Consider the following 23,609-nt stretch of genomic DNA (forward strand, 5'->3'; position numbering starts at 1 on the left):
CAACTGAGATTCTTTTAGAAAAATAATCTATCAGATATTCCATCCATATAATGCAAGTGGAAGGAACCCTCATAGTTAATGCTTCAAAAACCATCAAAATGAATGCAATGGTTATCCATATGACCCCAGTTGAAGAATCAATGATAAAAAACTGTTGATAAATCTGATAAAGCAAAGAAATATGTGTATCTTAGAAAAATACTAATGATGGTAATGAAGCGGCAGTTTACAGTTTAAAAAGTTTTAAATGTTAAACAAAACACCAAAATTACATTACACTAAAATTACAAAAAGGTATTTAGAGACTTTTATTTAGAGGTTTTAATATCAATGCATTAGAAACAAAAATATTAGATAAAGTGCCATTTTATTTTTAATGGAATTTTATTATATTAAGATAAAACTCTATGGACACTATTGTTTTCTTCAGAAGTATGGGAAACTGTGGGCACTCTGCATAGACACCTGTATGAGTTTGAGGGGAAGTGACTTCATACAGCCTTACAAAAAAATTATAAAACCTTTTGACCAGTCATTGTGACATTTCCTTGGAAAAAATAGATACTACTAAAATACTTTAATTCCAAAGACCTTCTTATATTATTACTTTCTGGTGTAAAATTTCTTCGTTATATTGTTTCAGACCAAGAGTCCTCGTTAACTCAATGGCTCAGTGCAAGACAAATGCACACAACTATACTTAATCAGACAAGTCCATGTGCTCCAGGGCTTTGTGCCCACCACCTCCAGAGAGAAAGAGAGGATGACAGATGTCAGCCCCCCTCTCTCACTTTAAACAAAAGCCCAATGGAGTGAATTTGTGAGTGAATAAAACAGCAAAGTAGGACAAGTAAACCTAGTAGTTTTGTCTTCAGGTGTTCAAATAAGCTGTGCCAGGTGAAAAATAAAAGGTATGTGGAGACAGAAATCACAAAAAGGTGAGAACAGAGAGCGAGGGGAGCAGAATGAAGATGGCTGTGGGGACCATATGACCCTCAGAGTGTAATGTGTGTGTGTGTGTGTGCTTGGTCAAGTGAAATGGGAGGTTTTGATGGAAAAAAAAAATATGGGAAACTATTCAAGTAAACTACTAAATGCTCATTTAGCTTTAATGTTTAAAAACCAAATCCAGTTTTAACTAAAATGGTAAGTCATCATTATTGAAGTTGTAAAACGTGTCCAGCGTTTTACGCTGTCCATTACTACGTATCGCATGTTTAATTATATATGTAAACTGTTATGGTAATATGCTGTGCTACATTTGGCCAAGAGTGGTGTTAGTTTTTCATTATTAATCCTTGCCGACTAATCCATTCCTGCACATATGCAGTTACTCATATCTCAAACGCAGGGGTCCAGCTATTGTTCGAGTGAAATGAATGGTTTGTCTGACAGATGTCTAAATGCTGCCCTCCATGGTTGAATGAGCTTGACAAACATTATCTCCTTTTTGGGAACTTTGAAATGAGGCCGAGCTCATTTCAGACTCCACTTGGGCTTTCACCATGGCTGCCTTCCAGTCACGCAGATCCGGACAATTCCTGGGTTTTTTATTTACCGGGATTTTCCCTCGTAGAACAAAGACCCTACTTGAAATGCGGATTAATCTTCCTATAGGTTTTTCTCATAGATTTATTATTATAGTCAACCTCTACAATATGTTGGTTGTTTTTATGGTAATGAAAAACCCTGTTTGTAATACATAAAGCATTTAAATGATCTCTAAAGAAACACAGAGTTATTCCATCATCATGAATGATGGGTGGCCATTGTTGTGTATGACATTCTTTCTTTTGTGGAAATGTTTTTTTTTTTTCTACAGAATAAAAGCATAAAGAGTAAATGAGATTTGAAGTTCAAGATAATCAGTGACTTAAAAATGTTCCTCATATTTATAAAAATGTATATTATGCATGAAACGTTTAGACTGCTTTTATAAACTGTCTTTTGTGCATTGACGGCCCTGGTCTTGAAGAATGTAGAAATGTTTATTCATTGCAGGTTTTATTTTAATCATAAAAGTTTTGTAATATTTGAGGATAACTGATTGTTTTTACTCTAATGTGACTGCTTAACAGCTTAGCCTGTTAAACCCTAAGTGCACTGCTTTTAAAATGAACTGTAAAGAAACTGAGTTAACCTGCCACCAGGCCTCAGTTTAGCACTAACAGTAGAGTTCTGGGTACGGAAAGCAAACAGATTTCCATGGTTGTCCCGAGGGGGTGGACCACAGGATGTTTTGCTCAGTTACATAAAAGACTCATTAGTTTTGGTAGCCACAGTAGCCCAGAACTTCCAGGGCTCTTCCAGGACAGCTCAAGGGCAAAAAAAAAAAAAAAAACACTTGTTCCTCATTGTGCTGTTGTGTAGAGTTTGACTTTGAATAGACTTATGGAAGGTTTATGTAATTCTTTAACCACAATTTCTCCTTTCTTTTTTTTTTACTTTTGCTTTTTGTTACAGAAAATGCTTCTAAAAAAGAACTGTGGAGGGAAAACAAGGACAATCAAGATTCGGGTGAGTGTATCAAAAATGGTCTCTGATACCTTTTGGGCCCCAAAAAGTGTTCGTATGAATCTCACTGCAATAGTTAAAATATTAAATGCAATATTAAACAAAGTGTCATTTATTATCAAGAATGATCGCTCAAGCACATTTTTCAAAAATACAATTTGACCAAAAACATATATGCAATTCAAAATAAATAAAAATAAATAAATAAATCTTATAAAGCATGTTTATAATTAATGTGTTGAAGTTTTTGTAACTGCAATGTTTTTGTAATTCTGGTCTTGAATCAGGCTTTATCTAATCAAAGAATAAATGATTTCTTTGACTGAGAGTGGTTAGATTGCTTTCTAAAACATAACATGTGAGCAGGCCTTGTTTGGATAGTGCGCTGGAGCCTCAGCAAAGCGTACCCGCTGACCCTCATAGCCATGGTCGTGGACCCCGGGTGTTTCTTTGGCCCTCATCACACTGGTACAGAAGGCCCGAACTCAATGATGCCTGTGTGTGACGTCATTATGAGCTCGGCACCTTTTAGACTGCAGAACAGTGTCTCCTGCTTGCCTCCTCATGCGATGCATGGCACAGGAACTGAAACACTCTTGGGCAACCCTGGCTGCAGACCAGGTGTCAGAGAAATGAAATAGAAACACAATCTGTGTCACCTCTTAGGGGCCCCTTACAAGAAAAAAAATGAAGATATTAATACCATTGAATTCTTTGAAATACCTTTTAGTAACATTTAAGTCCCACGATATTCTCATATTTACAGAATTTTGCAGCATTAAAATGTTATAATAATAATAATAATAATAATAAAACTTTTTTTTTTTTTTAGCTTCCTGAAATAGAGATTTACCTCCTGTAAAATGTTCTGTTTGCAAAATAATTATGTAATTGTCTTTCACTCTACTGAACATCCAGAAACCTCCATTTCATCTGCAGGGGATTGGAGGTGAGGAGATGAGCAAGGGATGAGAAGGGAGAGGGAGAAGGAAGTGTGCGCGTGTTAGGATGAAGTCATTTTCCATTTATAGAGTGCCGGCTGTTGCAGGATACACAGCCATAGAGAGCAAGATGCTCATCGCTTCACTCCTCTGCTTTGTTGTTGTTTTCAACTTTCTTTCACTCTTCCCACTCTCTTTGCTTTCGCACTCTTTTATACTTTGCCTCTATATTGTCATATTATGTATATCTGTTTTATAAGACATGTTCAAATAATCCTCCATGGGTGGCCACATCTTCTGTTCCTTTCAGGCTCTCGATTTCTTTTCCTCCTCTACCTCTTTTGAACCAAGCTTATTATTGTTTAGTATTTTCAGATTTTATTCAAGTCACTTAATCTAAAAAAGCAAAACCTTTTGTATTTAAATTCTCCAATTTGTACGCAGCACTGCAATCTGCCCTGTATTCCACAAAATGATGCTTTTACACCAGTGGTGTGCAATGTGCTAAAATGAGGAGGCAAAGTCCACTTTCTCATAATTTTTGTAGTTTAAACACATGGGAAAGCATGGGACATACCTCATGCTTGGAGCAATCAACAAACAATCAACACCATATAGTTTTATGGTTATATCAACATACTTTTGCCCCAAGATATGCTGGGATGAGCTCCAGCACTCCCTGTGATGCTATCTAGGATTAAAGGGTATAAAAAAATAGATAGATACTACCTATCAGTCACATCTCTTTTTTAAACATCTGTACATAGCAATTTAAACAATATCTCGTCATTAGTCAGTAAATCTTTGAAAAATGTAAAATGTTGGTCACGGCTCAGTTAAAATGAGACTGGAAGAGACTGTTAAATATGCATTTTGGAAATGGTTGTATTATATACCCTGTAATTTCTGCATACATCGATCTATTCAAAGTTTCGGACTAGTGAAAATAACCATATCACTTTCACAAGGTATTAAGCTAAACAGTGACAAGGAGACATTGATTCTTCTTAGATAATTCTGTTAAAGTTAAATTTTAGCTGTATCCCAGTTTGACAGAAGACAAGTGTCATTATGTCATTTAAGTCAACATTTTTTAATTGGTTATAATATAAGTTTAAGCTGCATTGTAAACTTTTTTTTTTTTTTTTTTTTTTTTTTTTGAAGTTGTTAGTAAAATATTTTTGGAGTGTTTTACAAGAAAATTCTATTTCAGTCTTTCAACATCACAATCATATTACTTGCCATTTCTTATTAAATAATCGTGAAATGTTGTTTCTACACCTTTTTTTTCAGTCTCTAAGCAGCTCTACAGCAGGCAATAATGTCATTGCATTACAAAGTTAGTAACATTATACAGCTTTATTCTCATCTGATAGTTTGGTTAAAACATTAATATTACTGAGTATTAATTGTCTATTAACCCCTAAGCCCCTAATTCATACCTTTTTGTTTGTTTCATTTTAATTTCTCATTTATTTCAGTTTGTGAAGATGTTTTTCAAACAGTAGTTTGTCTTTTTGTTCTAATATACAAAAATAACCCTATAATAATACTTCTCTCCCACTCACTCTCCCCTTTATATCCTTTCTCAACTGCACATGTTCTCAACGGCCTGGTTTTATCTCAGAGCCTCTGTCTCTTTGCTGGCCACGCTCCAGGTGAGCACTAGAGATGAAGAGCGAAGCAGCTATCTGGGGACCTGTTAGGGGAGAGGAAAGATCATCATGGGGATTTGAGGTCTGGGACATGACCAGAGAGTATAAGGGCTCAGAAACAAGAAAGCAGTGAACTAAAGAGAGAGAATGGGGGGTAAAAATCAATGTAGGATGAAGCCAGTCTCATTGCCTGGATGAGTTTCGGTCCAAACTTGTTGACGAGACCGATGTTAGGGGTTGAAGGGTTAAATATTTCCCATGTATGAGTGGTGTAGCGTGTAGTGTAATGTTTTGAATGCATTATGTGGTTTCAAAATGCCTGATCTATTTATTATTATTAAAGTTCCTATGTCAGTCTGAAGGCCCGTGGAGCTATTTAAAACATAAAAATAAAGTATTTGATAGTTTGACATTTGCTGTGAGGAATGCATGAATGAAACCACGATTCATCTCCAAACATTGCTTCCTGAAGGGAGATTCATGGAAAACAGCTGCTTGTAGAAAGTAAATGGAATTATGTAGCACTGCAATGAAACCCTGAGGCCTCCTCTTTTTATTTTGATGAAGTGTTGATCTCCCCCCTTGATGGATTTGAAAACCTCAAACAGAGTGGCTATTTGACAGGAAAAGAGCTTAACCTTGTGGTACATGCCTATATATCTTTGTGAGTTGTGCAGTTTAAGCCAGGCTAGATTTAGCTGGCCATATGTGAAACATATTAACAACTTTTTTCATTGCCCAGGACAGGAACTCCTCCTTTCTCTGGGTTTTTCAGGTTTTTGCTCATTTGGTTTTACTCAGGTTTGGTTTTAAAGTTAATTTCAGTCATGTAAGCCAGTGATGATAGACTACATGCAAGTTAAAGTCGCATGGAGTTTACCATACAAAGATTCCAAGAAAATAGTTTTAGTTACTTAATGACTTAATAGTAATGCATTCTTTGATTAGTCAGATTAAATTTTTTATTAAAACAATTTTTTTCTCACAACTATGGTCTCAAGTTCCATCGTTACTAACAAAGTTAGAAAATTATGTTCTCCAAAACCTTAGTTCCAAAAAACATTCGGTAACAGCTTTACAAATGTGTGTGATTTGGATCTACAGCTTTTTGATTAAATAGCCAGAAGTAGTTACTCCCCCACCTTGCCACTGATGTCTTATAAATCCTATAAATTGACTTTCATTCAACATTATTCCACCGAAGATTTGTAAATCCAAGTAGATGACCAAGAGACGATGACAAATAGACAAATTGATTGGAATGGATTGCTTATGTTCCACAAAACTCTCCGATATAGTATTCTTCCATAGCAAACTGTGGTAGTAGTCTTTCTGTGTCAAGGTGCATTGTATTGATATTGCTTTGTATTGTTGCGTAACATCCTCAATATTTAATTTTGTGCTAAATATTCTCACAAATTCAGTATACTGCACTGGACTGGAAGTTGTGGTGGCCATTTAAGGGTTGAGAGATCTCAACCCCCATCCCAGACCATCACAAAGGGGTGCTCAAGAGTGCCCTTTCTGAATCATAAAATGACGAATGGCACCCCATGGATCAATGGATCCATGCACAGGCTTGCAGTCATGGGTGTAAAGGGAGAAGAGGAATGGGCTCAGCACACAGCCCTGTGGTACGCCAATGTTAAGTGTGATGCTGGTGGAGTGGGTGTGGCCTGACCGAACATGCTGAGGCCTGTTGGTCAGAAAGTCCATAATCCAGTTGCAGAGGGAGGTGTTAATGTCCAGGTCTCCAAGTTTTGTGGTCAGCTTGGAGGGAATGATGGTGTTAAATGCTGAACTGAAGTCAACAAACAACATCCTAACATACGTGTTTTCTTGTAGACTTAATGGAAACTACCTAATAAATCAAATCCAGTTTCTTCCCACTTCATCTTCCAGTCACCTTCATGGCCTTTTTTTTTCTTCTTGTGGTTCCCTCACAGAACCTGACTGGTGGCCGTCACACACCCCGCTATTCCTACGATCCACCCATCTTCGCTTTCCGCCCACTGAGCAACGCTCCACCCTGCAGCCCCCTGCTCTCTGCCGAGGAACCTCCATGTGCTTGAGGGAAAGGACTGGAAACTCGCAGAGACAAAACATCACAAATTTGTGGACCAAAAATTACCAACATTAAAGACAATGTTTGTTTGCACTGCCTTTTATTTTGCAGGATATAAGTGTGAACAAAGGCCCTGTGATAAGGCCTGTTGACAAAACAGGAAGTGTGATCAGGGCCAGAATGTAGAAGAGGAATGAGGAGACGGCCACCCTTTGCCTTTAGCCGTCTCATCCTCTTTATCTCTCAGGAAACCCACTTAGAACTTATTATAATGACAAGGCCATGACCACTGGGCCAACTTTTAAACAACAACTAAATGGTTTGGTCTCACTTATGTGTTGAACGGGAGTGAGCAGGGATTAGATAATGGTTCGTTGAAAGCGTCTCATGATTGGTCCACATGGTTATGTTGAGATCATCGGATTGAGAGTATAACGTAAAACCACATTCAGGTTGCTTTCGGTTTAGACCGCAAAATGTGATGAGAGACAATCAGTTTAATGCCAGAATGGGCCTTGATTAATTTTTGATAAAATAGTTTTTTCGATCTATAAAAAATGTAAACCGGAAAGCACAGGCCATGATAGTCCAAGTCATTGTTCAACTTCAGATGTTATGTAAGTCTGACCATAACAATGTATCAGTTATCAGAGCTGATTATCTGATGTGTATTCCAAAGTAATTAAATCTGAAGTGAAGAACGAGGGAAAAAAAACACTATACTAGAATCTTTCAGCATCAGATACTGTATTAAACATAAGCCTTACTATGTAGCATACTCAGTGCTGTGTACATAAGTATAATAACTTTTACCATCAATATCTAGTTTATTCAATGTTTTGACACTGTTTGAGCACACCAGGGATACAATCATTCCTGCAAAATACGCATTATATACTGTGTACTATTTAAAAAAAAATACAGTATAATGTGATACATTATAACTACAACAATGTTCGGAAAAAAAATGCTGTTTGTATATATATATATATATATATATATATATATATATATATATATATATATATATATATATATATATATATATATATATATATGCATACAGTATATATAAAATGTTAGTTTGCATGGATTCATTTCTGAAAAAAAAATAATAATAAAAAAATAATGGCTTATTAATCACACTGGAAATAGAAGGTCTCCAGAAAATGTGCATACTATTCACGCTATACACATAACATACTGCAAAAGTAGTAAGATGAGTATGCTATTATACTATTCCAAACATAGCCTGTGTGTTAACCTTACGATGTGTAAAAAATTAAGTACAGAAGTCAGCATGTGCATCTTAATTGGGGACAGCAGGAATCCTATCCATCTGAGGATTTTGATTGTGGATGTAATGTACTTAGCAGCATACTTCAATATTTTTTACTGAAAGTAAACTGCAGTTGTAACCCATGTAAGGGTCAATAAGCTAGGCCAACCAGAGGGTGAACAGTACAAGGACAATTACTTGTAGTTGTTTCATAAGTTTCACCTAGGTGTTACATGTATCTATGTGAAACAAATACAGTATTTTTGAACTATAGCTCTAGGGGCATATAGTACAGTACATGCTTGCAACATGTGAACATTTGTCCTTTTCTGTCTCTATACCTCAAATGAGGGGAATAAATATTTCTTCCCAGTTTTGAGTCTTGTTACTTCACTTCAAATACTTTACTACTAATATTTCCTAAACTATTTTGTGAGCTAAACTATTTCCCAAAATATTTACTATTTATATAGCAATTGTGTTATATCACAGTTCTCTGATGTTGGTTAATGGACACAATTAGCAAGTAAACAAAATATTTTTATTTTAAAATTATTTACCTTTCATTTTTACATTTTAATTATTAAGAGCTTAATGACTGACCAAAATGACAAACAAAATTGCTATATAAATAATAAATATTTTGGGAAATAGTTAAGGAAATAAGAGTTACTGTTATATGTCAATATATTACTGTTGTTAATTACAAAAAGTGCTATAAAAATATGTGCTAATAATATAATCGTTTATTTTAAAGTTATTATTCTTGCGTAAGCAAGTGGCATCTAAATGTTTGTGTCTCATTTTACCGATTACAAAAGCCACTTTCGTGAGAGTTGTTTCTTCATGTAATGAAGTGTTTGTGTGAAGGTTGTGTTATTTTTTACTGTATGTGCTTGTCTGCCAACATTGCAGGTTCATATCCACCCTGAAGGAGCGTTCTCATTCCAGCGTGGGCTGATTCCACAGGCCTCTCTGAGCCAGATCCCAAACAGAGCAATCAGCTGTGTATGTGTGTACAGGGAACCGTCGAGTGACGTCAGTGCCTAGCTCTGATGAGGGGCCGAAGAAAGTAAGCCAGGAATGAAGACATCAAGATGGGTGTGTGCAGCCTGATTAGACGATACTCTAGAATAATATGGTTTAATCAGATGCCTTTCAAATCCAGTTTCCTGTAGGATAAGCAGTGTGTACACACTCAGTTTAGACTGTGCAATGAGTATAGTTAATTGCAAATAGCACATTTATAAAAACCCATCTAAAGGGGGTCTAAAGCAGTTGTATTGCAAAAAGCATTTGTGAACCTCATTCAGTATAACAATTCTTAGTTTTAAACATTACATTTAAACAATCATTTCGCCAGCTGGACAACTGGCATGTTACATAGACTGAACACACTGAAACTCTGTCTCTCACAAAAACCTTGCCTTCAAGGTTTATGGAGTGAGGCAGTGCACAGGTCAGGGATAAACTTAAAAAGACATCCTTAAATATAGTGTGATAAACATGCTTATATATAAATATATGCTGTAAACAGCACAGCTTAGGGGAATTAAATACATTGCATTTTGTTTATACTGTACAAACTGTATATTCTATGGCCCTACACCAACCCTACACCTAACCCTAACCCTCACAGGTAACTGTGTGCATTTTTACTTTCTCAAAAAAACTAATTCTGTATGATTTATAAGCGTTTTGTAAAATGGGGACATGGGTTATGGGACATGTCCTCATAAGTCACCCTCTCCTTGTAATACATGTGTCATACCCATGTCATTATACAGAGTTGTGTCCTGATATGTCACAAAAACAAGAGCACGCACACGCACACACACACACACAAGAGAGCAATAATATGTAAGTGCTATAACAAGTCTCAGTTAGCTTAGCAAGTTTTCTTTTAATTATAAAATAAATAGAAAGAAAATAGAATATAAAAAGAATAGTACAAGCTAGTGTTAGAGGCCTTTTTTTTCTTTGCTTCTGTTAATTGTATAATAATAAAAAAAACAAATAAATAGAATATTAAAAGGTTTGAGAAGTTTTTAAGTAAACAAGCGGTTAGTAAATGAGAGTGCAAGTCTTAAAGGGGGATTTTTATATAATAGAATTCGAATAGAGAGTGCAAGAGTTAGAGGGTCAAATAAAGAAGGAATATGTGTTTTTAGCCAGTTTTTAAAGATGGCTATATATGGATGGATATGTACATATAGTATTTATTTATTTATTTCTGCTCTACACCCTCCAGAAAGCTTTAACAGTATTATTGTAATCACGTTTCTTGTTTTTACACAAATGCATTGATTTAAAAGATCATAGATAATGAACAAATGCGATAACAGCTAATTTAAGCAAGTGTTTATTAATATTGTATTTATTATTATAATTGACTTCATTAAAAAAAGGACCATATACCACGACCTGAAGAGGAACATTTTTAGAATTATAGTAAAAGGCAATCAACAATTTGACAAAAGGCATATAGACTTAGTTTCAAGAAGCATCTGATCATGCTGATAATTTAGAGGCCATAGATATTTGTGCATCATCAAATATGATAAAATAGGCTTTATACGGCTATAAGATCCCAAAACCTCAAGACTCCAAGTTGGTGAGAGACAGTGTACATTTTTAATTGACAAAATATAACAAAAAACACATTTTGTATAAGACTAAACATGCTCTCCAAACAGTGGAGAATTCAAAAGCACTAAAAGGTTTGGATACACAGAGTAGTGGATGTGGGGGGCCTGATCAATCCTCAGAGACACCAACACACACACACAAGCTCACACTTCACCAACACTGAGTCAGTCTTCATTAACATCAAGAGAAGTGAACACACAGATTAATAATGTACACAGAGCTCACTATCACTCCCTTTCTTGCAAACACACACACACACAGACGAATTCATTAACAGCTTGTTCCCGATCCTAGAATGCCAAGCAAGTGTCCAGATGGCTGGTAAAGCCATCTCTCTCTGAGGAGGCATCATTAGCAGTCAACAGAACCGCATCCAACAGGAGCTCTCGCCATACGCAGCGCGGCCACTCAGCCAAACTGAAGAGGGAGTCCGCCGGTGTTCAGAGAGTGACCCAGAACCGCGCAGTGGTCAATGAGCTCGCCTAAGCTTGTTGAAATGATCCTAGAACAGCAAGCTGTGCGTAGAGATAGGTCAACAACAGAAGTGCTTAAACATAAGAGGACTGATACGACTGAATTAAATAACCAGAAACTCCAAAACATTGTTTGCCCTGGAAACCAACCCTGAAAACAGAATGATCTTTTCCCCAACCTTCAGCTACCTCCACTCCAAAACTATCCTTGGTCTCAGACCAGGTGTGGAAAATGGATGTATTTTAAAGAAAACAGGGCAAAGGGAAATGAAAATCAGTCACGGGACCAAACAGTTTTCAGAACAGTGCTAGAAACATCTTATCATAAGCTTACATCTGTCGAAAAGTTCACTGTTTTGGCACAAAGATGGAAAAAAATGATATATCTGGCCACTCCCAAGGGCTAAGATGAACGTTTGGACTGATTCCATTCCTGAACCAGCGAGGATGGTCTTTTCTTTCTCTGTTCAGTATCCATACTTATCATTCAGATGTGTTCGACCATCACCGGTCTGACCTGTTCACAACAGACACACAGGATAAAATGATCTCTTTGTTTCACCCGTTAAACATTTCTGGTTTATGACAGCATGAAATGGCAATTACAAAGCATTTATTTGACTTCCATAAGTCAAAGAGAAAATGTAAAGCAAACTACCACAGGACAATCATTTATTTGTATGCATCAGGGACCTTTTCTAAAGTAATTGGGGGAAATGTAAATTTTTATGCATAGATATTTATATACTGTACATATAGGCAATCATTAAAAAGTTTCAAAAGTCTCTAATAATCTGGAAGTCCCTAAAATATGCTATTATTCAAAAGTTCGGGGTCACCAAGACTGCATTTATTTAGTCAAATACAGTATATGGCAAAACAGTGTGATAGTAAAATATTGCAATCTCACTTTTATTTTTTAGATATGTTCAAAAGTAATGTATTCCTGGAGACTGGATCTCCCTCTTTTTTATTCTAAGAACCAAAGAACCTTATCGGATAATAACCTCCTGACTTTAAGATAAATTCCTTGGCCTGGAATTAATGTGTTTTCCAATGATGCAACTTCTCTAATCTCCAGAAATGTCAGAACTGTGCTTGAAGTGTCCTAAGATCAGAAGCTAACACTCATTCACCGAAAGCCTGCAGACTGAGATTTAATGGTGCAGTGCCAAGAATGTTTGATTCCTGATGCATATTTCTAACTGCACAAAGACTACTGTAAGTAGGTGTTTAGGGTTTTGTAAAAAAATACAGGAAGGACTTAATTATATCACAATCATCAGGGGTGAAGAGAGGCAGCTATTTACCCGACGGAGGAACCCAAACGCAGTAGTCGGGATCATCTTCTGGGTACTGCTTAGACATGGTCACAGGAGGCTAGAAATAAGGGTAGATATGTATTAATATCAGGGCACATGGAAACTAATTCTTGAACTTTACTGTCATTTACAAACAAATTGTAAATGTTTAGATTCATACAGTGGTTGCATATAATGTTTCATTTGAAAAGCATGCTTTTAAGTTAACTTCATTTAAAATAAAAGCCACTTTTTTATATTTTGGGGCCAGTGTAGGCACTTTTGTCAATCTTAGCCATATTTTATGTGGATAATCATTATTTATTATTACAATATTTACCCTGCTTGGGCCAATAACTTTCTTCTTCGTATTTGTCTTTGGACTCTGGACATTTGAGACACTGCTGTCAAATTCTTCTGTTGGGATATGAATCATAATTAAAAACCGTGTGCATCAGACATTTGTCACAGCCATTATCCACTTAAAGGTAAAGATAGAAAGCACCAACTGCAACAACAATCAATAGACAAACGGAAGAACCTTTCACACTTCACCTTTCAAAGAAATTACAATACGTGAAACCATACACAAAATATCTGATTCTACCTTTTGGAGGAGAGGCACCTTTGTCTTGAAGATGGGGAGACTTGTCTTTCTGTTTTTCACGAGATGCAGCTATCTTGGCAGGCTGGTCCTCGAGGACTACTTTGGCTAGACACACAGCAATATTTTAGACAATATCTAGCTCTGATTACAGGCTAATATTAGACTCTGTGAGGCACAACGCTGCCTTCTTGTGGTCAGAAATATAATTACACTATGTATTACAAGTAATTTGTAAATTCCTAACAAAACCTTGTAAGGCCTGCGTGTAGTTATTTTTGTAAATGTCTAACCATTAGGGCCCTGAGTTTCAGCTCTGTCTGCACCGGAGTGTTCTGAGCTGGTCGGCTCTACACACTGAACAACTTCCATATCACCATCTGTGAGCGCATCCTCTGGTTTCTTGTTGTTTTCCTCCTCCTCCTCCTCCTCCTCCTCCTCTTCTTCTTCTTTCTCTTCCTCACCACCAGGGGGCATTTCTTTCATGTTGAAGAGCTCAGGAGGCAGATTGGTTCGCTTTTGGGGTAAAGTCTACTCATTTGGGTGAGAGAGAGAGAGAGAGAGAGAGAGAGAGAGAGAGAGAGAGAGAGAGAGAGAGAGAGTCATATGTAACTCTTACAGAGCCTAAGAATGATCTATATATTATTCCTATAGAAATGTAAAAAGACTCACTCCTATAGTTCCAGTCTTCAGTTTGAACTTACTGCCTCCTTTCATGGCTCCAAACAAAGGCAGAGATAACTTCTTAGGTTTCTCGGTGTCCTGACTACTAGATTTGTGTTTAAAGCAAACAAACAAAAACATTACATACAAAATTAGGCCCAAATTCTGTGTTTTTAAATTCAGGATTAAATTTTCCTGGATTCTGTTTCTGGTTTAATTACGCTCTAACAATCAACATTAGGCAATCAGATGAATTTATAAAACTTTAACCATTGAAGAATTTATTAAAATCAGTGACTTATGAGATAACCCTGGCGTTGTCTTTAAAAAATTTTCTGGATTTTGTTTTATTGTGGTAATCCAATTAATACATACAACTTTACCAATTTAATTCAAATCAAATGAAATTTGAACAATTCCTTTCATTTACTGAAAAACAAAGTGCTGCACTTCAGAGGTTTGCTGGTTAAACTAAAACATAGTAAAAAAAAGGGTGATATTTCATAAACAATAATTAACAATTTATGGCCCATTTGAAGATCTTAGAACATTTTGGCTTCACTTTTCAACAGTGGAATGAACAGGAGACATGAGCTCCTTCCACACTGCACTTTGGACCCGGAAAATTGGTGGAACACTTCTGGGTCGCATTCTGTGTCAAGTCGGGTCAAGTCACCTTTATTTATTTAGAGCTTTAAACTAAAAACATTGCGTCAAAGCAACTGAACAACATTCATTAGGAAAACAGTGTGTCAATAATGCAAAATGACAAAGGCAGTTCATCATTGAATTCAGTGATGTCATCTCTGTTCAGTTAAATAGTGTCTGTGCATTTATTTGCAATCAAGTAAATGATATCGCTGTAGATGAAGTGACCCCAACTAAGCAAGCGACAGCGGCAAGGATGGAGAACAAAAACCTTGGGAGAAACCAGGCTCAGTTGTGTGTTGTGTGTTCTGTGTAAACGCAAACACGTCCCGGGATTGATTCCAGGATTGATACTGGGTCTGGGACCTAGTAACATTGCCGGGTTCAGTCCTGGAACGAGCGCTGTGTGAACAAAACCCAGGACTAATGCCGTAAGGAGTGTGTTGTAGTGATGAAACGTTATCGCACAACTTTTTTACCAGGTGTTTTGAAGGAAGACCAACATTCACGGCGAAAAAAATATGTGCAGTATGTACTGTAATGAAGCAGAGATCAGTTAGCTCCCCACTGTCCACGCTGAAGCTGAGATCGTTCGCCAGCTTAAATAAATAAAAGGAACGTTAAATAAAAGTTAACGTTCCTAGCGTTTTCGACTAGTATATTACACGTCACACCCTGATGTTACGTGTCTTTACGGGACCTTTACGGGTTGTGTGTGAACGCACGCACATATTCTGGCTAATAACTGGCAATGTGAAAGGGGCAAACTCTAGCGACCCGGGAACAACTGCCGGGACAAACATTACCTGTGTATTTTCCGGAATCGCAGTGTGAAAGGGGCTATGTAGTGTTTTTCTTACAGTCTATAATACAGCGGATCAGATAGGGACACTGAGCTCACCTGCTGGCCTGTAATGAGGGCAGCTGGGTGGGTTTGGCCAGATCTGCTAGCTTGCGCAGTCTCTGACCTTCCTTCTTCAACTCGGCCACATGTAAATGTAGCTTCTTTCTCTCCACCCCATCCAGTGCGGCCTCGCTCCGTACGGCGCTCATGAAAGCATCCAGAGGGTCCTCTGTGGAAGAACTGGAGACTCCTGAAGGAGGACAACAAACAGGAAGTGTAACCTTACACACGATGAAACATGATGGAAAACATGAAAAAGGACACAGACTTCCACCACTTTACCTTTCCCAGAAGAACTGAGCCTTTTCTCAGTGTCAGCCAGCTCTTTTTCCACCTTAGCCAGTTTGGCTAGCTAAGAAAGAATACATATTACATAAATAACCAGCTACAGCACACACAGGGGCATGGATAATCACAAAGGAAATATGATGCAGGGTCAATACCAGTGATTCATATGTTTCAGGACGCTCCCGAATCTTTCCAGCCTTCTTCATGCGTTCAGTCCGCTTCTTCTCCACCGCTCCTGTCCGGTCAAGGAACGTGTCATCATCACTGTCATAAAAATCTTCATCTTCCCAGTTCTTCTTCTTGCGTTTGCGGGACACTTCAAAGAGACACAAACAGAATGCTTGCAAGTGGACTATAAATGCTTGGCATAAGAAAAAGAAGAAGAATGAATACTTCATGAATAATGAATAGAAGTTTTATTGACCTGTCAGCAAAAAAATATCATTAAAGAGACACAGTTTTACACAAATGTCAATCAAAATACATAAACAATTTTTTTCATTTTTTGAACATTTTATATGGTAAACAAACAAACGTTAACATGACAATTGTTAAAAAGGTTTATCCATGAGTATGAGCTCAGTCATAAATGTCACTGAAGTCTTCTGGTAAGGTACCTACCTGCCTCCTGTCTCAGAAGACCGCGGGCCTCCAGGATGCGGCAGGCCTCTAAACAGCACTGGACGGCCGCTTCTTTCTTTTTCCCTGTGTGGGTCACTTCAGCCACCAGCTGCCTGCCCACAGAATCATCCACCGGCAACCTAAAAGACACAGAAATCACAACATTTTCTAAACAAATTACATTTTCAATTTTCAAACCTCAATTTCTACATAAATGTCACCAAAATCACCTGTGTCCTTTTCCCAGAAGTAATATTCATGAATGCAAAGCCACCATTATGTGTATTTCCATAGATAAATTTGCCAGCAATCATTGCAATTTTTGTGGCAGGTGTTAAATTGCTACAAAAACAATTTTGACAAGGTTTGGCTACAAACAGAGATTAGGTGCTTACTTGATTCTGCAGAGCCAGGTACCATGGCCTTTTTCTTCATACTCAAACTCTAGTTCTTCTCCTGAAAGGAAAATAAACAATTATGATTTTATGGTTGTATGTGGCAAATAAATCAAGATCTCATGATTTGAATCAAGTTATTTTACCTTCTCTGTCATAAAAGCCCTGTAATGCCTTTTTAGGATCTTTTAAGTAAGCTGCTTCCTGATCCTCCTGAAATTCTGTGGCAAACGGATTCTCCTCATTCTCGTCCTCTTCTGGCACTGCCTCTTCAGCTAAAAAAAAAAAGGACAAAGTGTGAGTTCACTAAAAATGAGGTTGTTATAATGGACTGAGGATCATCTGTTTTCTTTGTTACCCATTCCCCAAGAGCAGCCGGTATCTTCTGAGGAGCTTCCCCTTGAAGCACTGGCTTCGCTGTCCTCTTTCTCTTCCTCCTCGTCTGAGCCGTCACCCATCATCCTCTTCTCCAGCTCTTCTCTCTGTTTTCTAGCACGCTCTCTGAGCTCTGTCACCGTCAGTTCAGATTCTGCTTCTTCGTCAAACTCTGGACCCTGAGAGAAGAGGGAATCTAGTATAATCGAAGCTAGCTCAAGCTATAATAATAATAATAATAAGGAGCATGAGAGAAATCGGGACCGATTCTCACTATTAAGTAACTATTAACTATGTTTTGGGCTTAATTAAACTCATAATATGCTTATTAACAGTTTGTAAGGGGGTTGTTAAGTTTAGGTATGAGGATTAAGGGGTCTAAAATATGGTCAAGCAGAATATGGCATTAACCTGTGTATAAGTACTAATAAATTGCCTATATATATATATATATATATATATATATATATATATATATATATATATATATATATATATATATATATATATATATATATATATATATATATATATAATTGTATTTTATAAGGGTCAGACAATCAATAGATAACATAGATTCTTAATTATTTATCAACTGTTGGACTAAACTGTAAAACTGATTTTTCTAAGTGGTAAATGAAACAAAGATTTCTGTAGAATGTTTATTTATTTATTTTTTATTTTATTTTATTATTATTTTCAGTTTTTCATCTTTTCTCATGTTTAAAACAATATGTAATTGTAATGTTTTTTTACTTGTAATTAATTTTGAAATTTACTAGCAACTTCTGAGTGAAAATAATTGTTGGTTACTTTGAATTGGTAAACACAGTTTCATGGTGAAATACAATAGTTACTACAGCTATTGTTACTATTGTAAAGCCAAAACAACAACAACAACAACAACACATCTGGTAACCTATCATACAGAAAAGCATTAAACAATGTTAGATCTGATTATTTTTAGTCTCTTTTAGAAGAAAACTAACATAACCCCAGGTATTTATTCAATACAGTGTAAGTACCAGACATTACCAGTGTAAAAAGCAGACAGCAGTGGCTATTGCCAAGTTAGAGATTATATTGTACTAACTGGATCAACTGTGGTATCATGGCTGTAACACGTGTTAATGACAATGAATGTGATATTGAATACTGTGATATTGCACTAATACTTAGTAATAACCTGCTTCAGGCTTTTCTATCAGGTATTGACATGGTGGCATATGTATTTTATGTGCTACTCTTAATAAATACATACCTGCAAAATAAAGAGTCTCGTGCTTCCTCCAAACTTCAGAACGTGCCCCACTCGTAGCCTTATGTAAGTTTTAGGCGGTATTTTGTTCTTATTCACAAAAGTCCCATGAGTGCTGCCCAGATCATAGGCATAGAAGCCCTTCTCCTCTCCTACGACCCCGTCCTGCCCAGCTCTGCCCCGGTACTGCACCACGGCGTGGTAGCGGGAGATGGACGGGTGCTCCAGAGACACATCACACACTGGCAACCGACCCACCACAAAGTAACTTCTCTGGGTCAGAGGGACCGTGTCTAAGATCGACCCGTTTTTCAGAAGCTCAAACGAGTAACGAATGTCAGGAACAGATCCCCACGGGGGCTCGGTGTAGGGGAGCGGGGGGAAATTACCCGCCGGGGGTAGTTTGGCAGGGATCTTAGGTCGGATGTCTTTCGGTTTCGGCTGGACCTTCTGTACCTCTGATTTCTCTGATGGATGATCGCACGGCTCTGTTTGACTGTCTGTGGGGTTTGCAGATAGTTGCTGGTGTTTACTATCCGTGCCTTTATTCTCTGATATGCTGCTGTTTAATTCCTCTGTGAGTTTCTTGCTTGAGTTTAACCCTCCTGATTTCTTCGCAGGGAGAGATGGAGCTACAAAAATATCCGGTTTCTTAAAAGGAGCATCTGTGTTTTCATTAATGCTGGATAAGTCTTGTTTAGTGTCACCGGTTTGACCGTTCTCAGGGCGCGAGCTACTCTCTGTTTCCATTTCTGTGTGATTATTTTCTATTTGTCCGCTGCTTTCAGACTCCATCATGTGTCCATACACGATATGGTGTACTTGGTGTAACTTTTTAATGATTCCGATCCTGTAGTCTAGAATTTGTGATATAGATTGATCTTATTTAGTTAATAACCAGAAATGTATCAAAATATTTTAATAATGATGTATAGTAATTATTTGCAATATATAATGGTTTTGACATTTTAAAGTTATGTCTTATCTCTATTGTCTAGGAACTATTTACATTCTGCACGGAGACATTTTAGTGTTGTACCTCACATTGGTCGTCGTTCATTCGCGTTCATTCGTCGTTTTGTCAAAATTATACATATTGCTTAATTTTTATTTTATTTTTTCGCCTTTATGATCGTCTATGCGATTTGTTAAGATGATTATGATGGTGATTATGTTTTATATGTGCCACATTAAACAATGGACATTGCATGGCATATGATGTTGTGAAGTGTGAATGTAAAATTTAAGAATTAAGTCTTTAAAAACACGAAATCATTAAGTCAAAATTACACATATTTTAAGTTTGTAATTGGTTTTCTCATTGATTTCATTAGATTTGTCAGTCATTCCAGTAATATATTTATTTTGTTATTTTTACATTTTTAATCAGTGAACAGGCAGTACTTGTAGAAGTGTGTGGGTGGGGGATAGTTTTAAATATCACAATGCAAAAAAAAAAAAGTGTAAAAAATATATTTTGGTATTTGCGGTAACCATTCTAAACCATTACATATGCATCAGGCGATATGAGTGATATGGATTTGTATATCAACCTGACTAATGTTTATTGTGGCAGTGACAGCACTGTGTGAAGATGATGCGTTATTGGGGTGAGCTCCCAGTGGCTTCGGCTCCCTCGGGCCGCTGTTCTTTTGACGTCCTGCAGCGCGAGTTCTGCCATATGGAGATGCAAGACCCTCCCTTGCACCAACCTTCTGCACAGCGTCCACATCCTACCACCATGCTGGATATCCCCTCTGAGCCCTGTAGTCTCACGATACACACTGTGCAGCTGAGCCAGCATTCTCGTCGTCTCCGGGGTCTCAATGCTGCTGCCCAGCAAGGCCAGCAACCCCTGTCCACATTATCAGATGCCCAGGGTGCCTTGAAACCCGAGAATGGGGATGCTCTACCTCCCCGGCCTGCCACACCCACTGTACCTGATGATCTGCTTCCACTGGATAGTAAAGCTCCTCGACAGCCATTCCAACAGGTAGGAACAGGTATTCCATGAGGTGGGCATTGGCAGCGTCCTAGCACTCCAGCGCTTCTGGCAAACCCTCATTATAGATTACCACAGCTACATACTGCAGGTGAGACATGTCCAATGCAATTTCACTTATTTTACATCGTGTTATTTATAGCAAACCCAATTGCAGATGATTTGTCAGATTTAAGTTAAGTTGTGTGTGGTGAACGGTTCATTTTTTTCAGCGAACCGTGCCACCCCTAGTCTTAAGTGAATGCAAACATTTTAGTGAACGTTATACTGGATCTGTGCATTAGGTCTTAAAGTGACAGCAAAAAAAAATAAAAATAAAATAAAAACCCTGGGAAATTACTCTGCTCTCATGAGTGAATAAATGTAATAGATTGAATAAGAATCAGTGTTTAAAGGGACAATAAGTAACTTTTTAGGTATTTTATTATCTAAAATCAATATTTTTATTCATAAATATGCCCTCAATGGTGTACAAATACCTATGCCAATGTTTAAACTAATCCTTGTAAATGAAGAATTTATTATCTTTATATACATGGGACGGGTAGGTCGACGGAGGCTTCCATGTAGTTCCGCCATCTTGCAAAACTATAATAGCAGAGAGGGACAAAAAGTACTAAGCCAACGCGTTTCCACAGCGCGTTTTCGGTCAGAGCCAGAAACTCAGGTGCAGAGCAGTGAGAGGTGCTTGAAACCTTGCAAGTTTAAAAGTCTGGATTGCATTCTTATTATGGACCATACATATGCCGCGCCACAGGAGAAGAAAACATTGTCGCCAAAACAGTCAAAAATAGAACGTAAAAGGAAACGTGACCGTAGATTACAGAAAACAAGAGTTAATGTCGGGGAAGCTTTTTCTAGGTGGAAAGAGCGAATGCTTGATAAAGATTTCAAAAGAGACGCTGAAGTGGCCAGTTTTCTTCTCGACAGGTAAGTCAGTGTTACAGTCTATATTATAATATTTTTTTATATCTAACAATGCATATAATTCAGAAAATATAACGAATAAATTAGACATAACTACTAATTACAATATTTCATGTTTTCCACAGTCAGTAATTCATACTGTAACATTCGTTTGTTAGTTGTCATGTTGCAGTTTGTTTGAAATAACACACCTGTTCACCTGAAGGAAAACTCGACGAAGTGCTATTAGAAGACATCCTGTCAAAGCTTTTTGGTACATATCGCCTACCGTAGATGCAACGCGCATTTGAAAAAGCGAGGCGCTGGAGAGCAAAATTAGTTTGAATGCAAAATACAATTTCACCACTAGATGGGAGTAATTCCTACTTAGTGTCCCTTTAACTCTCATTTTATTTCAAAATACTTAATTGTCTTTAATACTTGCTTTAGATTTTTTATTTTATTTTAATTAGTTAGCATTAGTTTTCATAAAATAAAATATAATCAATCCTAAAATAAAAATGCAAGTAGTCCATTCTAGGTCTGCATAATACATTGTAATTTATTTGTGATCACAATTTCTGCTTCTCTTTTTTAATTAAGCATAAACGTCAGTGATATGTGCTCCCTGGATATTTATCCCAAAAACGTTTTGTATTTATTCCACATTAGTGTTATCTTGGATACACTTAACCTATGCTTGGAGCTGCCTGGATGTCAAAAGTTGAAATCCCTCAGTCAGCTTTTCTCTTAAATTGATGCATTTGCTGCCTCGCGTTTTAGTTCATCTTCCCAATCTGGCAGCCATGCATAGGTGCTCTCTGCTCTGATATAAAAGGGCTGATGATCTAAATACAACAGCAAACATGTAGGTTTAACAGGCTCCACTGTGATATTTTGCTCAAACAAAAGTGTAATACAGCGTCTATTTTTAATAATCCATATTATTATTTGTATTTTGTCTTCAATAGGAGCGGCAGAGAATAGCTCTTCTTTGTGGCATTTAGCCCAGGTGAAGATGGAACCTCAGGACAGTGAGGAGGGCCAGGTATCGGCTCATGGGGTTCTGGGCAGCGACGTCTTTGAGGAGGGCCCCATGTCCACCATGAGTGAGGCTGGCATCCCTCCATCTCCTGGAGGTTCAGAAGGAAGTTACACTTCCCATTCACCAGATTCTCTCATAGGCAAATCCCCTTTCCCTCAGCGGTCAAAGAAACGGATGAGAAAACAATAATGATTTTGTCTTCTAAAAAAGAGACTGAAAGCAATTCTACAATCATTGTGATGCGTAGTGTTGTCTTCTGTTGGGACTAGATGTCTTAGCTCTGAAAGGTAGTTTTTAGTGTACTTGAAGCCGACAATTAAAAAAAAAAAAAAGCGTTTGAATGCTCCACCAGCAAATGGCAGACGGTCACTGTTTTACCCAATTATTTAGCAGGACAACAAGGCATCTGTTTATTGTAATGAAACTATGGAGGGAGCACAACATGGGGAGTAATTATAGCCTGATGTCTGCTTCAAAACACACAGGGACATCAATCAAGGACTAATGGCAAATCAATTACAGCATGCATAAATCGGCATGTTAAATAAGCAAGCCATTTCATTGCTTGTACACTCCCATGCGTCACAGTGGAGGTATTGTCTCCTAGCCACCTGCGCCAAAACTGTTTTCCTGAACACATTCTGTTGAGTGTAAATTTAGCTCCTCACAGGTAGCAATGCTTTCTGAGGCTCAATCAAGTGTGACCGAGACTAGATAGCTTTCACACAACATCCTTAAATGAAATGGTATAGCATTCCAGTGGCCACTTCAAGGGAATTTTTATTTCAGTTAGAAAAAAAGAATAAGAAAAAACCCTGTAAACCTTGACTTCATACCACAAGCTACCAAATCTGATAATGCCTAAATCTTTGAAATTGTTTGTAATGAACAAAATGGCATTTGTGAATCTGTGTGAGAAATCTTTGAATTTTATAATGATTCATTATGCATTTTTTTCTTTTGATCTCCAGAACTCCAGACAAAAAAAAAAAAAAAGGGTTATGTTCCCCATCCTTTAATTGG

General features: G+C 37.3%; 3 protein-coding genes across 6 annotated transcripts in view; 2 read left to right on the forward strand and 1 right to left on the reverse strand.

Moving 5' to 3' along the window:
* The window catches only part of LOC128031689 (uncharacterized), a 28,851-nt gene extending 16,490 nt beyond the window's left edge, over positions 1-12,361 (forward strand). Inside the window, exons 5-7 of one of the 3 annotated variants that reach the window (XR_008188133.1) lie at positions 2,464-2,517; positions 9,370-9,555; positions 11,398-12,361. Coding sequence is in view for 2 of the 3 variants with exons in the window: in XM_052620028.1 (XP_052475988.1) it covers positions 2,464-2,517; positions 4,749-4,794; positions 7,057-7,250 (294 nt within the window). In the remaining variant the exon portion in view is untranslated. Of the gene's footprint in view, positions 1-2,463; positions 2,518-4,748; positions 4,795-7,056; positions 8,827-9,369; positions 9,556-11,397 lie in introns of those variants that run through there. The other 2 variants (XM_052620028.1, XM_052620029.1) reach the window with 2 other exon arrangements.
* LOC128031688 (kanadaptin-like) lies at positions 11,066-19,451 on the reverse strand. 2 transcript variants are annotated; one of them, XM_052620027.1, is made up of 14 exons: positions 18,637-19,451; positions 17,359-17,554; positions 17,147-17,275; positions 17,001-17,061; positions 16,606-16,745; positions 16,140-16,300; positions 15,979-16,048; positions 15,694-15,886; positions 14,154-14,247; positions 13,775-14,012; positions 13,485-13,589; positions 13,218-13,294; positions 12,887-12,956; positions 11,066-12,093 (listed from the first exon to the last, which is right to left on the reverse strand). In XM_052620027.1, the coding sequence occupies exons 1-14, from the start codon at positions 19,429-19,431 to the stop codon at positions 12,044-12,046; spliced, it is 2,379 nt and encodes a 792-aa protein (XP_052475987.1). In that variant the 5' UTR covers positions 19,432-19,451; the 3' UTR covers positions 11,066-12,043. The 2 variants fall into 2 exon arrangements, with proteins under 2 accessions (XP_052475987.1, XP_052475986.1); XM_052620026.1 differs by having other exon boundaries at positions 14,154-14,250.
* A 775-nt stretch (positions 19,452-20,226) lies between these two features.
* On the forward strand, positions 20,227-20,647 carry LOC128031592 (STAGA complex 65 subunit gamma-like). Its single transcript, XM_052619917.1, has one exon. It carries the CDS (start codon positions 20,228-20,230, stop codon positions 20,645-20,647), a length of 420 nt encoding a protein of 139 aa, XP_052475877.1. The 5' UTR covers position 20,227.
* The last annotated feature ends 2,962 nt before the right edge of the window (positions 20,648-23,609 follow it).

This window comes from Carassius gibelio, chromosome A17, assembly GCF_023724105.1.
Source record: "Carassius gibelio isolate Cgi1373 ecotype wild population from Czech Republic chromosome A17, carGib1.2-hapl.c, whole genome shotgun sequence".
NCBI lineage: Eukaryota > Metazoa > Chordata > Actinopteri > Cypriniformes > Cyprinidae > Carassius > Carassius gibelio.